The 18,780-nt window shown below is 38.6% G+C and overlaps 1 protein-coding gene across 1 annotated transcript in view; it reads right to left on the minus strand.

Annotated features, from left to right (window-relative positions):
- Positions 1-18,780, minus strand: part of LRIG2 (leucine rich repeats and immunoglobulin like domains 2) — a 63,919-nt gene that overhangs the window by 7,448 nt on the left and 37,691 nt on the right. The window contains exons 10-16 of the mRNA XM_061186169.1: positions 18,533-18,604; positions 18,326-18,394; positions 11,705-11,868; positions 9,730-10,050; positions 8,416-8,697; positions 5,561-6,010; positions 4,783-4,932 (exon numbers count right to left, since the gene is read on the minus strand). Of these exons, the coding sequence (XP_061042152.1) occupies positions 4,783-4,932; positions 5,561-6,010; positions 8,416-8,697; positions 9,730-10,050; positions 11,705-11,868; positions 18,326-18,394; positions 18,533-18,604 (1,508 nt within the window). The remainder of the gene's footprint in view (positions 1-4,782; positions 4,933-5,560; positions 6,011-8,415; positions 8,698-9,729; positions 10,051-11,704; positions 11,869-18,325; positions 18,395-18,532; positions 18,605-18,780) is intronic.

The raw sequence follows: 18,780 nt of genomic DNA on the forward strand, positions 1-18,780 counted from the left end.
AAACAAGACCCACATATATGCTGTCTACAAGAGACCTTCTTCAGATCTAGGGACACATACAGACCGAAAGTGAGGGGATGGAAAAAGATATTCCATGCAAATGGAAACCAAAAGAAAGCTGTAGTAGCAATACTCATATCACATAAAATAGACTTTAAAATAAAAAATGTTACAAGAGACAAGGAAGGACACTACCTAACGGTCAAGGGATCAATCCAAGAAGAAGATATAACAATTATAAATATATATGCACGCAACATAGGAGCACCTCAATACATAAGGCAACTGCTAACAGCTATAAAAGAGGAAATAGACAATAACACAACAATAGTGGGGGACTTAACACCTCACTTACACCAATGGACAGACCATCCAAACAGAAAATTAATAAGGAAACGGCAGCTTTAAATGACACAATAGACCAGATAGATTTAATTGATATTTATAGGACATTCCATCCAAGAACAACAGATTACATTTTCTTCTCAAGTCAGCACGGAACATTCTCCAGGGTAGATCACATCTTGGGTCACAAATCAAGCCTCAGTAAATTTAAGAAAATTGAAATCATATCAAGCATCTTTTCTGACCACAACGCTATGAGATTAGAAATCAATTACAGGGAAAAAGAAACGTAAAAAACACAAACACATGGAGGCTAAACAATACGTTACTAAATTACCAAGAGATCACTGAAGAAATCAAAGAGGAAATCAAAAAATACCTAGAGACAAATGACAATGAAAACACGACGATCCAAAACCTATGGGATGGGGCTTCCCTGGTGGTGCAGTGGTTGAGAATCTGCCTGCCAATGCAGGGCACACGGGTTCGAGCCCTGGTCTTGGAAGATCCCACATGCCACGGAGCAACTGGGCCCGTGAGCCACAACTACTGAGCCTGCACGTCTGGAGCCTGTGCTCCGCAACAAGAGAGGCCGTGACAGTGAGAGGCCCGCGCACCGCGATGAAGAGTGGCCCACGCTTGCCGCAACTAGAGAAAGCCCTCGCACAGAAACGAAGACCCAATGCAGCCAAAAATATAAATAAATAAATAATTTTTTTAAAAAACCTATGGGATGCAGCAAAAGCAGTTCTAAGAGGGAAGTTTATAGCTATACAAGCCTACCTCAAGAAACAAGCAAAATCTCAAATAAACAATCTAAACTTACACCTAAAGGAACTAGAGAAAGAAGAACAAACAAAACCCAAAGTTAGCAGAAGGAAAGAAATCATAAAGATCAGAGCAGAAATAAATGAAATAGAAACAAAAAAACAATAGCAAAGTCAATAAAACTAAAAGCTGGTTCTTTGAGGAGATAAACAAAATTGATAAACCATTAGCCAGACACATCAAGAAAAAGCGGGAAAGGACTCAAATCAATAAAATTAAAAATGAAAAAGGAGAAGTTACAACAGACACCGCAGAAACACAAAGCATCCCAAGAGACTACTATAAGCAACTCTATGCCAATGAAATGGACAACCTGGAAGAAATGGACAAATTCTTAGAAAGGTATAACCTTCCAAGACTGACCCAGGTAGAAACAGAAAATATGAACAGACCAATCACAAGTAATGAAATTGAAACTGTGGTTAAAAACCTTCCAACAAACAAAAGTTCAGGACCAGATGGCTTCACAAGTGAATTCTATCAAACATTTAGAGAAGAGCTAACACCCATCCTTCTCAAACTCTTCCAAAAAATTGCAGAGGAAGGAACACTCCCAAACTCATTCTACGAGGCCACCATCACCCTGATACCAAAACCAGACAAAGATACTAAAAAAAAAGAAAATTACAGACCAATATCACTGATGAATATAGATGCAAAAATCCTCAACAAGGGCTTCCCTGGTGGCGCAGTGGTTGAGAATCTGCCTGCTAATGCAGGGGACACGGGTTCGAGCCCTGGTCTGGGAAGATCCCACGTGCCACGGAGCAGCTAGGCCCTTGAGCCACAACTACTGAGCCTGCGCGTCTGGAGCCTATGCTCCGCAACAAGAGAGGCCGCGATAGTGAGAGGCCCGCGCACCGCGATGAAGAGTGGCCCCCGCTTGCCACAACTAGCGAAAGCCCTCACACAGAAACGAAGACCCAACACAGCCAAAAATAAAAATAAAATAATTTAAAAAAAAAAAAAAAAGCATCAGCCTCAAATCCAACCCATTCCTTTCTTATAAAAAAAAAAAAAATCCTCAACAAAATACTAGCAAACAGAATCCAACAACACATTAAAAGGATCATACACCATGATCAAGTGGGATTTACCCCAGGGATGCAAGGATTCTTCAGTATATGCAAGTCAGTCAATGTGATACACCATATTAACAAATTGAAGAAGAAAACCATACGATCATCTCAATAGATGCAGAAAAAGCTTTTGACAAAATTCAACAACCATTTATGATAAAAACTCTCCAGAAAGTGGGCATAGAGGGAACCTACCTCATCATAATAAAGGCCATATACGACAAACCCACAGCAAACATCATTCTCAATGGTGAAAAACTGAAAGCATTTCCTCTAAGATCAGGAACGAGAGAAGGATGTCCACTCTCACCACTCTTATTCAGCATAGTTTTGGAAGTCCTAGCCACGGCAATCAGAGAAGAAAAAGAAATAAAAGGAATACAAATTGGAAAAGAAGAAGTAAAACTGTCACTGTTTGCAGATGACATGATACTATACATAGAGGATCATAAAGATGCCACCAGAAAACTACTAGAGCTAATCAATGAATTTGGTAAAGTTGCAGGATACAAAATTAATGCACAGAAATCTCTTGCATTCCTATACACTAAGGATGGAAAATCTGAAAGAGAAATTAAGGAAACACTCCCATTTACCACTGCAACAAAAAGAATAAAATACCTAGGAATAAACCTACCTAGGGAGACAAAAGACCTGTATGCAGAAAACTATAAGACACTGATGAAAGAAATTAAAGATGATACCAACAGATGGGGAGATATACCATGTTCTTGGATTGGAAGAATCAAAATTGTGAAAATGACTATACTATCCAAAGCAATCTACAGATTCAGTGCAATCCCTATCAAATTACCAATAGCATTTTTTACAGAACTAGAACAAAAAATCTTAAAATTTGCATGGAGACACAAAAGACCCCGAATAGCCAAAGCAGTTTTGAGGGAAAAAAAAAGGAGCTGGAGGAATCAGACTCCCTGACTTGACTATACTACAAAGCTACAGTAATCAAGACAATATGGTACTGGCAAAAAAACAGAAATATAGATCAATGGAACAAGATAGAAAGCCCAGAGATAAACCCACACACTGATGGTCAGCTAATCTACGACAATGGAGGCAAGGATATATAATGGAGAAAAGACAGTCTCTTCAATAAGTGGTGCTGGGAAAACTGGACAGCTACATGTAAAAGAATGAAATTAGAACACTCCCTAACACCATACACAAAAATAAACTCAAAATGGATTAGAGACCTAAATGTAAGACCAGACACTATAAAACTCTTAGAAGAAAACATAGGCAGAACACTCTTTGACATAAATCACAGCAAGATATTTTTTGATCCACCTCCTAGAGTAATGGAAATAAAAACAAAAATAAACAAATGGGACCTAATGAAACTTCAAAGCTTTTGCACAGCAAAGGGAACCACAAACAAGACGGAAAGACAACCCTCAGAATGGGAGAAAATATTTGCAAACGAATCAACGGACAAAGGCTTAATCTCCAAAATATATAAACAGCTCATGCAGCTCAATATTAAAGAAACAAACAACCCAATCCAAAAATGGGCAGAAGACCTAAATAGACATTTCTCCAAAGAAGACATACAGATGGCCAAGAAGCACATGAAAAGCTGCTCAACATCACTAATTATTAGAGAAATGCAAATCAAAACTACAATGAGGTATCACCTCACACCAGTTAGAATGGGCATCATCAGAAAATCTACAAACAACACATGCTGGAGAGGGTGTGGAGAAAAGGGAACCCTCCTGCACTGTTGGTGGGAATGTAAATTGATACAGCCACTATGGAGAACAGTATGGAGGTTCCTTAAAAAACTAAAAATAGAATTACCATATGATCCAGCAATCCCACTACTGGGCATATACCCAGAGAAAATCATAATTCAAAAAGACACATGCACCCCAATGTTCACTGCAGCACTATCTACAATAGCCAGGTCATGGAAGCAACCTAAATGTCCATCGACAGACGAATGGATAAAGAAGATGTGGTACATATATACAATGGAATATTACTCAGCCACAAAAAGGAACGAAATTGGGTCATTTGTTGAGACGTGGATGGATCTAGAGACTGTCATATAGAGTGAAGTAAGTCAGAAAGAGAAAAACAAATATCGTATATTAACGCATATATGTGGAACCTAGAAAAATGCTACAGATGAACCGGTGTGCAGGGCAGAAATTGAGACACAGATGTAGAGAACAAACGTATGGACACCAAGGGGGGAAAGTGGCAGTGGGCGGTGGTGGTGGTGTGATGAATTGGGAGATTGGGATTGACATGTATACACTGATGTGTATAAAACTGATGACTAATAAGAACCTGCTGTATAAAAATATAAATAAAATAAAATTCAAAAATTCAAAAAAAAAAAAGACTTTAGTCAATTTTCATCCTATTTTGCATGGGGCAAATGTTTTCATTGAGTAGCTTACTTTAAAATATTGCTTCAGATTACTGGGGAAAACTATACACTTAAAAAAAAACTAAACAGGGTAGGCTGAAATTGTAAGCATACATAATAAAAAGTCATTACCGTCAGCGCCTTTGTGTAAATATCCATTGGCAGGAGGCATAAGTTGCTGATGACTGCCTGCCTCAGAGTTGCTGTAGCCTTCCTGTGGCTCAGACAGTGTTCCTTGGGAAGACAAGTAGCTGGGAATGTCTGCAGGCAGATTGAGCTCGTCTGTAAAAGAGACATCTGTAACTCTCAAATAAAGTTAGGCAATTTAAGCCAAAACTCAGAAGACTATCTTGCAAATGTATTCTACTTTGGTACTAATGGCCAGGAAAATGTTATGTACCTAGGAACTCAACAACTCCTAGAATTTTCTCTGAAAATTATTTCTCACTAGAATTCTCCCCCAAGCCTCATTTTAAAAGTATTACCAAAAGAAAAAAACCCTAAAGTCTGAAATCTTATCCATAGACACACTTTAGCAATCTCTCTGGCTGTACCTCTTCTCTTACAGGATTTCAGGGTGAGGGACAGGTGTGAAAGACTGATCTCTGTCATAAGGACTCCACTCTTCCCCAAAGGAAAATTACAATGGAAATGAGCCTTAGGTATTAAAGAAAGAAGGTGCACCTGCAACTGTTTATAAGAACAAAGTTTTGGGGGACTGTCTACAAATTCTTAAACTTATTCACTAGAGCGGTTCCAATACATCAAGGAAGTAGGACATTTTAACAGAAAAACTCTTCCATCACATATAAATTATCAAAGCTCCTTAGTTTTTTATATTTAACAACAAATCCTACACTACATTACTGACTCAGGTATAAGCCACAAGGGTCAACCGGGTACCACTCACCTGTGTTCGTGATACTATAGTCTTCATTTTTCCTTCTCATGTGGTAAATAACAATGACCCAGATCAAAGAGGTACCCACAACACAGCAGACCACAACAATGATGACAATGCCAACTGTGGTCCACCCATCGTCTTCATGCCCAATGCTACTCTGGGAAGAGTCACAATTGGGGGTTGAAATCACATTTAGGTAAATGTGACCACGTTCTGTCCCAAGGGTGTTGGACATAATGCACGTATATTTCCCAGCATCTTCTAGCCCAGCATCTACAATGATGAGAAGCTGGTTGGCTGCAGCAAAGAAGTGCCGTTCTGTCACCAGCAGTGGTCCATCATCTTTGGTCCAGTTGAGGCGAGGGGCAGGACTCCCTCCAGCTATGCACTGTAATACTGCAGTTTCACCTCGGGTTACTGTCTTGTCCTCCAGCGGTCTAATAAATGAGGGTGTCTCTAACAGAAAGATGCATTAAAAAATATTAGGCAGTTTTATTCCTAATTGAATTAGACTAATTAGGTTATGATGAAATAAGCACTTTCATATGCTCATGGGAGGATTAGAAGTTAATGTTTCAGAAAAGCAAAAGCCTCAAAAAATCTAAATCTCATCTCAGGAATTCCATCTTGAGCAAGCTATCCTAAGCAAAGAATTCAAAGATTTATATACAAAAATGTTTATTACAAAATTAGTTGTAATTTTTAAAGGTAAAGGGAAAAAATCTAGCAGAAAAATGAGTAAGTAAATTATACCACAGCCACATGATATTCATGAAGACTTAATGACAAGGTAACCCTGGGATACAATATTAAGTGGAAAAAAGTAGGTATACATAACCACATAAAGATGAGTGTTTTATTTTATTAATTTTTTTTTAGATTTTTTTTTTTTGGATGTGGACCATTTTTAAAGTCTTTATTGAGTTTGTTACAATATTGCTTCTGTTTTATGTTTTGGTTTTTTGGCCGTGAGGCATGTGGGATCTTAGCTCCCCCGACCAAGGATCAAACCCGCACCCCCTGCATTGGAAGGCGAAGCTTTTGTTTTGTTTATAAGTATTTCTTTCATTGATCTTTTTAATTCTTTAAATTTATTTATTTATTTATTTTTGGCTGCGCTGGGTCTTCATTGCTGCGTGCAGGCTTTCTCTAGTTGCGGTGAGCAGGGGCTACTCTTTGTTGTGGTGCGTGGGCTTCTCATTGCGGTGCTTCTTGCTGCAGAGCATGGGTTCTAGGTGCACGGGCTTCAGTAGTTGTGGCTCACCGGTTCTAGAGCGCAGGCTCAGTAGTTGTGGCACGTGGGCTTAGTTGCTCTGCAGCATGTGGGATCTTCCCGGACCAGGGCTCGAACCCATGTTCTCTGAATTGGCAGGTGGATTCTTAACCACTGCACCACCAGGGAAGTCCCAGAAGGCGAAGTCTTAACCACTGGTCTGCCAGGGAAGTCCCAAGATGAGTTTTGTGGGGTTTTTTTAAAGATTTATTATTTATTTATTTATTTAATTTATTTTTGGCTGTGTCGGGTCTTAGTTGCGGCATGCGGGATCTTCATTGAGGCATGCGGGATCCTTCCTTGCAGCACGCGCGTGGGCTTCTCTCTAGTTGTGGCGTGTGGGTTTTCTCTTCTCTAGTTGTGGTGCACGGGCTCCAGGGCGCGTGGGCTCTGTAGTTGTGGCACGTGGGTTCCAGAGCACATGGGCTCTGTAGTTTGCGGCACGCAGGCTCTCTAGTTGAGGCGCGAGCTCAGTAGTTGTGGTGCATGGGCTTAGTTGCCCTGAGGCACGTGGGCTCTTAGTTCCCTGACCAGGGATTGAACCCACATCCCCTGCATTGTAAGGCGGATTCTTTAGCACTGGACCACCAGGGAAGTCCCAAGATGAGTGTTTAAAAAGTCCAGAATATGTCAAAATCTTTAACAGTGTCTGAGTGACTTTCCCTCTTTTTTTCTAATTTTCTACATTATCTTAAATTTTTTAAACAATAAACTTATTTTTCTGATTACACAAGTAATTATACAAACCAACACATTTTAAAAAACCCTAACATCTAGAGGAAAAGAGAATTTGCCTTGAATTTGAGTCCCATGAAGAAAAGTGTTCTCCAAATGTATGGACGCCAAAGGGGGAAGGGGGTGGGGGGTGGGATGAATTGGGAGACTGGGATTGACATATATACACTAATATGTATAAAATAGATAACTAATGAGAACCTGCTGTATAGCACAGGGAACTCTACTTCACTTCGCTGTACAGCAGAAAATAACACAACACTGTAAAACAACTATACCCCAATTTAAAAAGAAAAGTGTTCTCGTAAGAAAACAAACTGGCTTGTCAGGGGAAATCTATGGGGAAAAGACATTTTACCAGAGGATAGGATTAACAGGAGCACGCTGGAAGGAAAACAGGAAATCTAACCAGAAGACAGATCATTTTTTTCCTCTTATAATTTTTTTTTTAAAAACGAACTAGGGGGGAAAGTTACATTGTCTCAAGTTCTCTGTGAAGCAGTATGTGAGGCAGTATAAAAGTGTAAACTCACTACTGAATAGTAGAAAAAACATATACATGAAGTAGAAAACTTACAGAGGGAAATATAACAGGATAAAGGGATTTGAATTTTCAATTCATGGGATAAAAATCTCTAATTCTGCCCTCAGAATTTCCCCAGATTTCAGTTAACTGATCCACTAATATCCTAGGCTGACATAACCCTGCATAAATTGGCAGAACAAGGAAACAAAGATATAAGAATCCCAACTAAAATCTCAAACATAGATTCTTCTTGCCATTAAGACCAAGAATCAATCCATAATAAAAAGACTCCCACAAAAGCAGGGACCCACGTAGCAATAAACATACCTAACACGATTAATGAAGCATTTGCTGAGAGGCCGCCTGCTATGTTCTGTGCCATGCAGCTATAGATCCCCATGTCTTCTATTTTCACATTTGCAATGAAGAAGACATCATCCTCAGGCATGACATGCATGCGTCTCTCTCGAGCCGCAGGAAAGTCAGTACCACCATCTTTCTGCCAGGAAATCTGAGGTGCAGGGTGCCCCTCTGCAGCACATTCTAATCTGGCCATGGCACCAGTGCGAATAGTTAGATCCATTGGAGTTTTCAGAAAAGATGGCATCTCTGTTCCAAAAAAGATCACCAAGAGAAAGTGGGTGGGGGGGAAAGAAAAAAAAAAATATATATATATATACACATACACTCATACATACATACAAGGGAGACTCTATTAGGCAAAATACCAACTGTTGTAATGCTCCATTTCTTTGAGAAGACATGCTCCCTGCATTGACAATAAATTCTACTTCAGAGGCCATCTTTTCTCCCAGAACCTCAGAGCATGGAGTACAGTGATGACTAACTCTTCTAGAATGCATGGCAAATCTACCTGATCTCCTTGATAGGGACAGAAAAAGCAGAAGCCACAAACCTTTTTGAACATATATTTTAGAACTTAATATTTACTATGACTCCCTTACTTAAGAGACTAAGTGGTGCTTCCCAAACAAACATCTACAAAGCTGTCAAGGAAACTGCATGATAAAAAAAATTTATGCCTTCAAACATCTCATGAAACAACCCAGGAGCAAGACATATGTACATCCTTCGGTTGCACAAAGCCTGAAGTGTTGTAGTTCTTCAGCCTAACAGGCGATAGATCAATCAAGCTGTTTTGTTTTTTTCTTTCACAGCCACAATGAAAAAGAGCATTGTTTTCAAAAATGGTTTTGTGTGACTACATTTAGACAATGATAATGATCACTGGACCCAGAAATGTTCTCAATACTCCCAGTTATTGGACGGCCTGTGAACAACGTCAGGAATAAATTTCATAGTTTTTAGAACAGAATTATGGTTCTGGAAAGAAAATGGAGAATTAAAAATTTTTTTTTCCAAAAGCATAAATAAAAGTGAAAGTAGCCCATCTCCTAGAGCCACAGAATTCACCTTTACCCCTCAGTCAAAGACTGATTAGGGACAGTAAGTGGGTAAATTAGCAATCCAGTCTGTATACTGTCATAACCCTAAAGACAAAAACAATAAGGCCGCCCCCTGCAATGTCAGGTTTATCCTAATTTTCTTGGTCGAAGATTCAAAAATTAAACATGAAAAATCCTTCCAACCACAAAACTATCAGGGAGCATAATTTCTTACCATTCACAGTCAGTTTGGCTTTATGAGAATAGTTAGAACCAAAGTGATTAGTAATAATACACTGATATTTTCCTTCATCTGTGAAATTTACATTGAAAAGATGTAAGACACTAGTGTATTCCAGAGCTTCTCCAGCTTGTTGCTGATAACGAACAAAATTCTCAATATCAGCATCATACAAGATTTCGCTGTCTTTGCGCCACACAGTAGACATGGGTGAATCACTGCTGCTCACTGCAGTGCATGTCAGAGTCACGTTCATGCTTCTTAGAGCAACTGTGGTTTCAGGATGGGTTCTTATCTGCGGCTTGAGAAAATCATCTAAGGAGAAAAAAATGGGGCAGGAGCCAAGTCAGTTATTTATTTTTGCTTCTATAGATTCAGTTTTAAAACAAATAATGTAAAATTGCATGGTATGTTTACAAAATGTCACGTTAAGGTTGAAAGGGACTATAGAGCTAGAATCCAATTTCCTTGTTTTAAGATGAGGAAGATGATGCCCAGAAGGGTCAAATGACTTGCTCTAAGGTATGTAAGTCCGCAGCTAAGCCTGGACTGGAACCCAGGTTTTCAGACTTCAGGGCTTAGCGCTCTTTCTACCATCCCTTACCGTCACTTATGCTTTGAATGTACTTCTTAAGTATTACCAGTTACCGAGAAAAGGAGAAACCTAAATTAGAATTTTAAAACAAGCTCTAATTCTATTACCCCTTGTGTGTATGTGTATGTGTGTGTTTGTGTGTATATATAACATATATAAAAATAGGTATTCCTATTAATAAAACATACTATTTGAAAATACTTTGTGCATAACTTTCACCTAAAATAGTGAAAAATTCCAAACATGTCAAATGTCCAAATGAAGACTGGCTTAGGACTGGCTAATAAACTATAGATTCATAAATAATAATATATTATTGGACTGATTCAGAGAAGCAGGTATATGAATTCTTAACCAATGTCTTCACTGGGTAACATTTCACTGTGCCATAAAAGTGATAACTAAAAAAAGAACATAAAATGTATGGTGTATGCTTACGTTTAAAACTAAGTAAAGTCAGAAGGGCATTCATGGCAATGTAAGCAGAATTTAATCATTACTAGATTCTTTGTTTTCTTCCTTAAAATTTGTAAAAACAAGTTAAGTATTTTATGTGCCTGAACTTCCAAATGTCATAAGCATCTTTAAGTAGACTGTGGAAATACATCTGGCAATATACAGGTATCTAAATGATCAGAGTTACTAGTGATATGCAACACAGATACACTAATCTAAAAGTTCCACTGTGTAAAGCTAAGAATTAGTTACTTTAAAGGAAATGTAAATGTAAAAGAAAAATTTCCAAATTGAGAAAAAACAATATAGATGTATACTTGAAATTATAATTAAGTGCTAGAATCAAGACAACTTGTCTATGACAACTTGTCTGTCTCCCTTCCCCTCCAAAAAACTCCCAAACCCTGCTGCTTCTGTCTTAGGAAAATGCATCAAAAATAGAAACCAAATGAAACTGGTACATTCATACATTGCTGGTGACAACATAAACTAGTGCTATCTGTTTGAAAACACCGGGTAGCACTTTTCAAGATCTACTAAATATAAAATCATGCTTTTGAATGAATTCATGAAAAAAAACTCACACTTTTTGATTCAGGAATCTTACTACTAGATATTTATTCTAAGGTTAATAATCTCCCTAAAAGGGAAAGGCCTACATTCATAAAGATGCTGTTATACTGACAGTATTTTAAATGATCATTTAAGAACACACAGAGGGAAAAAACTGCTTATGATATATTAAGTCGAAGAACACAAAATTTAAGCTACAATTACAATACAAAAATGTTAGATAAGAATCTAAAGAAATGGAAATAGATATGCTAGTGGGAAAGCATTCTATTTAAATTTTTTTAAAATTCTGTTGTTAAGATAGTAAGTGCGTAATATACAAAATATTAAAACAAAAATACAAACCACAGACAAAATCTTTCAGATCCACATTCAGGATGCTTTGCCCTGCTAGCCATTCAGGGTGTGCACAGCTTACATTCACAGAATGTTGAAAGTTATTATCAACCAGCCACTGAAGCAACCACTTCAAATGGCAGTCACAGAGCAAACTGCTTGTGTTCAGAATTCTGCAGAAACAAAGAGGAAGAGAAGTGCCCTTTACTTTTCATTCCAAGTTTCTCCAGCATTAAAAGCTTACTACACGGGACATCCCTGGTGGTGCAGTGGTTAAGAATCCGCCAGCCAATGCAGGGGACACGGGTTCGAGCCCTGGTCCGGGAATATCCCACATGCCGCAGAGCAACTAAGCCCATGTGCCACAACTACTGAAGCCCACACACCTAGAGCCTGTGCTCCGCAAAGAGAAGCCACTGCAATGAGAAGCCCGCGCACCGCAACGAAGAGTAGCCCCTGCTCCCTGCAACTAGAGAAAGCCCACACGCAGCAACAAAGACCCAACACAGCCAAAAATAAATAAATTAAGAGAAAAAAAAAAAAAGCTTACTACACACCTAAGCATTTTTATTGCCAAAAAAATGTTTAACCTGGATCTAACCATGAAAAAACAAATTTAGACTGTCAGCCTTGTTTCCTCAAATATGAGTGTCATGAAAGACACTAATAAAAGGGGTGGGGGGAATAAGGGTAAGGGATTTATTTTAGATTAAAGGAGACAAAAGAGTCATTACAACCAAATGTAAAGCGTGATCCTTCATTAAGAAAATATATATACACAAAGAACATTTTTGGACATTAGGGAAATCTGAGTATGGACTGCATATTAGATAATATTATTTTATCAATGTTAATTTCATTGGGTGTGATAATAGTGCTGTGGTTATATAAGAAAATAACCCTGCATAGGAAATACATGCTGAGATATTTTAGGAGTGAAGTGTCATGATGTCTGTAGCTTACTTTCGACTGGTTAAGCAAAATAATAAGTGTATGTATATATGTATATGAGTGTGTGTGGAAAGAGGGAGAGAGACAGAAGGAGAGAGAAAGGGAAAGAAGGAAGGAGGGAGGGAGAGCAACAGGTAACAAATTTAGCAAAGAGTTAACAATTGATGAATCCAGGTAAATGGCATATGGATGTTCATTGTACTGTCCTTTAAACTTCTGACGTTTAAATTTTTTCCCAGAGAAATTTGGGGAAGAGCTTACTATATATATTGGGACACAGAGACATCTTTGTTGTGGAGAGGATATAATTATTTTCAAATTATTTCATCAAGACTAAAAACATTTCAGCCCTGTGGCAATGTGTTCTGTAACCTAAACTAAGAACCACTGAAAAATGGTTTGTGGTTATAATAGGCCTATAAAATATACGTGAAAAGTCAGTGTTTCATTTTAATGACCCTTAAATGTCTCATCCACTTGGAAGTAGGGAAAGCAAGTGATTCTGACAACATTATAACCTGCTTTGCGTGCATCACCAAAATCCTCAAGTAATTTTAAAGTTTGGTATAAAAATACCTAAGATCTGATTCCAAAGAAGTTTCAAACAGTCTTTAAGGGTACCCCAAAAGCCATACTTTATCAAGGGCAATTTTAATTAAGCAGGCCAAAAGTTACCTTTTGCATTTCAGAATTCTTATGTTATATGCATTCATTCACCGAGAAATATTTGAGTCTACTATATGCCAGGCACTGTTCTAGGCTGTCGCACTACAGCTCTCACAAAGCTTATGTATTTAGAGCCAAGGAATAAACAAACAAATGCAAAGTATAGTGTCAGAAAGTTAAGTCCTATCAAGAAAAACAAAGCTGGGCAGAGACATAGAGACAGCAGCTACCAGTTTAGATAAAGCAGTCAGCGAAAGATTCTTTGAAGAGATGGCATTTGGGCAAAGACCTGAAAGAATCGAGAGAGCAAATCACATGAAGATCTGAGGTAAGAGTGTCACAGACGGAGGAAACTATGCACAAAGACCTTGAGGCAGATGCTTAGTGTGCTCCAGGAAAACCAAGGAGGCCACTGAAGCCAGAGCACAGAAAGTGAGGGGACAGTGACGGGAATGAGGTCAGAGAGATGGGCAAGAAGGACCAGGCCATGCAAGCGCTTTATAAACTAAGGAAAGAACCTGAGTTGTTTTTTTCCTATGTGTGCTGGGAAGACACCGGAAGGTTAAGAACAGAGGAATGATATGGTCTAACTTTTTTTTTTTTTTTAATTTATTTATTTTATTTATTTATTTTTGGCTGCGTTGGGTCTTTGTTGCTGCGCGTGGGCTTTCTCTAGTTGCGGCGAGCGGGGGCTACTCTTCATTGTGGTGCGCGGGCTTCTCATTGCGGTGGCTTCTCTTCTTGCAGAGTACGGGCTCTAGGCATGCAGGCTTCAGTAGTTGTGGCACGGGCTTAGTTGCTCCACGGCATGTGGGCTCTTCCCGGACCAGGGCTTGAACCCATGTCTCCTGCATTGGCAGGCGGATTCTCAACCACTGCACCACCAGGGAAGCCCTAACTTATGCTTTCTCAGGTATAACATAAGTTGCCTCATGAGACATGTACTTACATCCTAATTCCACTACTTACCTTAGGCAAGATACTGAATGCCTCCAAAATCTCAGTTTCTATTCCTGGAAAATGGGATTAAGAACACCTACCTCAAAAATTTTTTTAAATAAAGCATTTAGCATAGTGTCTGGCCACAGATACCACAAGATTCACTTAGTTCCCTTCACTTCTGTTTCTTTTGCATCTTTCCACCCTTCACATGCTAATGAACTCTGCTGTACCTAGTGGAGTATATCCTGCATTCTCTCCGCAAGTATATGGATAGATATATATCAAATATCAACAGTGGTTGTCTTTTGAGTACTGGGGATTTGGGGTCTTTCTCTCCCTCTTGGTTTAACTATCTAATTTTCTACCATGATTACATAATTTTAATGCAAAACAATTTTTAATTCATATTTGACTCTCCCACCTCTCCCCAGTATTTATGCAAAGCACTGTGAAGGATACCAAAAAGTATTAAGAGATACTTTAATAAATGTTGATGTGAAATTCCGTATTATAAATATGACTTAAATTTAAAGTAACCAAGAGCAACTAAAACTTCTCAGTAAATAAGCTGCATTAGAGTTCTTGAATTAGCAGCTTGTTCAAACCAACTCAAAAAATCACCAAATGACTCTCTGAAGAATGAAACTACGATATTTGCTTTCACCTACTATAAAAATTATATTTTAAACTGATTTCTCTTAACAAGAGTTAAAACTTTCTTGCTGGCCCTCAGATTATCACAACCAAAAAAAGGTAATACTGATATGCAGTAAGTTGTGCCTTTTCAAGTTAAAGTAAGTCTTAGGAGAAATAACTCAAAATATCTCAAGAGACCCAAAAAAAAAAAAAAAAAAAAAAAAATAAGCAAGCCACTTTAAAAATCTGGCAGACGACAGCAAAGGAAACCATAAAAAAGACCAAAAGACAACCCTCAGAATGGGAGAAAATATTTGCAAATGAAGCAACTGACAAAGGATTAATCTCCAAGATTTACAAGCAGCTCATGCAGCTCAATAACAAAAAAACAAACAACCCAATCCAAAAATGGGCAGAAGACCTAAATAGACATTTCTCCAAAGAAGATATACAGATTGCCAACAGACACATGAAAGAATGCTCAACATCATTAATCATTAGAGAAATGCAAATCAAAACTACAATGAGGTATCATCTCACACTGGTCAGAATGGCCATCATCAAAAAATCTGGAAACAATAAATGCTGGAGAGGGTGTGGAGAAAAGGGAACACTCTTGCACTGTTGGTGGGAATGTAAATTGATACAGCCACTATGGAGAACAGTATGGAGGTTCCTTAAAAAACTACAAATAGAACTACCATACGACCCAGCAATCCCACTACTGGGCATATACCCTGAGAAAACCATAATTCAGAAAGAGTCATGTACCAAAATATTCATTGCAGCTCTGTTTACAATAGCCAGGACATGGAAGCAACCTAGGTGTCCATCATCGGATGAATGGATAAAGAAGATGTGGCACATATATACAATGGAATATTACTCAGCCATAAAAAGAAATGAAATGGAGGTGTTTGTAATGAGGTGGATGGATTAGAGTCTGTCATACAGAGTGAAGTAAGTCAGAAAGAGAAAAAGAAATACAGTATGCTAACACATATATATGGAATCTAAGGAAAAAAAAAAAAAAGGTCATGAAGAACCTAGTGGCAAGATGGGAATAAAGATACAGACCTACTAGAGAATGGACTTGAGGATATGGGGAGGGGGAGGGGTGAGATGTGACAGGGTGAGAGAGTGTCATGGACATATATACACTACCAAATGTAAAATAGATAGCTAGTGGGAAGCAGCCGCATAGCACAGGGAGATCAGCTCGGTGCTTTGTGACCGCCTGGAGGGGTGGGATAGGGAGGGTGGGAGGGAGGGAGATGCAAGAGGGAAGAGATATGGGAACATATGTATATGTATAACTGATTCACTTTGTTGTAGAGCAGAAGCTAACACACCATTGTAAAGCAATTATACTTCAATAAAGATGTTTAAAAAAAAAAAAAAAAAAAAATCTGGCAGACGACTTCCCTGGTGGCGCAGTGGTTAAGAATCCGCCTGCCAATGCAGGGGACACAGGTTCGAGCCCTGGTCCGGGAAGATTCCACATGCCACGGAGCAACTAAGCCTGTGCGCCACGACTACTGAGCCTGCACTCTAGAGCCTGCGAGCCACAACTACTGAGCCCGTGTGCCACAACTACTGAAGCCCGCATGCCTAGAGCCCGTGCTCCACAACAAGAGAAGCCACCGCAATGAGAAGCCCGCGCACCGCAACAAAGAGTAGCCCCCGCTCGACGCAACTACAGAAAAGCCTGTGTGCAGCAATGAAGACCCAATGCAGCCAAAAATAAATAAATAAATTTATTTAAAAAAAAAAAATCTGGCAGAAAATAACAAAAGATGATCTCCATAACATTTTAACTTTTGTTACTATCTTAGTTATTCACCTTTTACTATATGCCAGGCTCTGTGTGGAGCATCTTCTCAAAACCCTCAAAAGCTTTCTAATGCATTTAGGGGGAAAAAAGTCCTAACTCCTCATGGCCTATTAGGCCCTACATGATCAGGCCTGCTTATGTTTCTGACCTCATCTCCTACCATTCTTCCCCTTGCTCTTGTCTTCCAGCCGCACCAGTGTCTCTGCTGTTCTTCAAGCACAAAAAGCAAGCTCCTTCCTCAGGGCCTTTTCACTTGCTCTTCCCTGTGCCTGGAATGCCCTTCGCCCAGTATAAAATGGTTTGCCATTTCATCTCACTAAGGGCCTGGCTCAAAGGCTGTTATCTTCAGAAAAGCCTTCCCTCACTACTTCAAAATAGCAATCCCTGTCACTATGTACACCTTTGACCCAGCTTTTTCTTCAGAACATTTATTATCTGATGAGATATTATATACCTACTGGTTTATTAATTATCTTCCTTATAGAATTTATTGTAATATGCTACGAGGACAGAGACTTTGTCTTGTTCACTACTGCGTTTTTAGCATTTAGAACAGTACCTTACATAGCAGATGACAATAAACATTTCTTTCATAAACAAATTATCTCATTTTATCCTCACATAAGCCTGAGGGCAGTGCTCTTCCCATATTGAGAAGGGAAACTGAGTCTTAGGCTAAACACACAGTTGTAAAGAATGGGGCAAGAATCTAAACCTAGGCAATTTGAACTCACATACTTCCAGTGCATCTCAAACTATATGTGGAGAAGGACCAGTTTTTTAAATTCCCAATCTGTTATAGATCAATTATAAAATTCAACACAAGTGTCACAGTAAGGTCAAATTGTTCTATAAGTTTCTAAAAAGCTTGTTCTGAATTTCTATCCTTCTCTCGTCATGAATCAGCTCTGGTCCACAGACCTCCCTTTGAGTAGCCTTCAGGCAAGGCAAGATAAGTTGATATAGCCCGTTGATTCTTACCAGTGGCTCAATATCCGAATCACCAGAGTTTAAAATTAAGAGCAACGCCCAACTAACCACCCCACCCCTGGGAAATCCCCCCTGGGAAATAAGAACAATTTTTAAAAAATCATGAATGAAAAAACGTTAAAATGATATGTACTTTTCTATCATAACTATTCAACAGTTTTGGAACATTTTAGTAGTTTGAACAGATTAGAGACATCCTCTGTGACCACTATACTGAAAGTGCTAGATCACCTCCAAAAATTACATAATACCTTAATTGTAACTCACCCCAAGAGACCACATGTCTCCAATAGTCAAAAAAGGAAGAGGGGAATAAAAAAGGAACAGTAGGGTAAACATAAAGCATAAGCAGCGTTGCTAAGGTCTCTTTAACTATATGCATCAGCAACACAGGAAAAGAACAGAAGGTCCTGGAGCCACACACTCTGGACTTCTCAATGTTGAGTTATTTTTAAATTACATCCAGCCACTAAAATAACTGAATGTTAACACTTTCTTTTTTCCTGCCTGAATTGTGTGCTTTGGGAAACATCTGGGTCACATTCATCACACTTTAAGCACAAGCGTGGATAATGATCTAATAGTGACAAAAAAAGACTTAAGTTACGTACAGTTCTTTCAAGCGAGTCTGGGAAAAAGCATTTTCTTGGATAGACATTATAGCATTGTTGTTCAAATCTCTGAAATGAAGAGAAATGAAACATTACCAGTCACCGTTTCTACAATTAAGTTATATAAACACTTTAAATGGTCATGAAAACCTCTGCTAAGAGCAAAGATTATTTATATACTGAGCAAAGTGGCTGAAAAATACTTACAGATGCTCAAGGGATTCAAGACCAATGAATGCTTTCTTTGTAATTGACTTAATCTGATTTCCTTGTAAGATTCTGAAATACAAACAGACCTTTCTAATAAAGCTCTCCACTAAACAAAATTAAATTCATTAAAATAAACATTTATCTATAACGAGTGAAAATAAGCTTAACATGCATTTTTAAGAAAGTCGTGAACCTTTATTATTAACCAGTGTGAAGCATAGAATAAATGTGTCTATTAAGATGTC

Source organism: Eubalaena glacialis, chromosome 3 (assembly GCF_028564815.1).
Source record: "Eubalaena glacialis isolate mEubGla1 chromosome 3, mEubGla1.1.hap2.+ XY, whole genome shotgun sequence".
NCBI classification, from domain to species: domain Eukaryota; kingdom Metazoa; phylum Chordata; class Mammalia; order Artiodactyla; family Balaenidae; genus Eubalaena; species Eubalaena glacialis.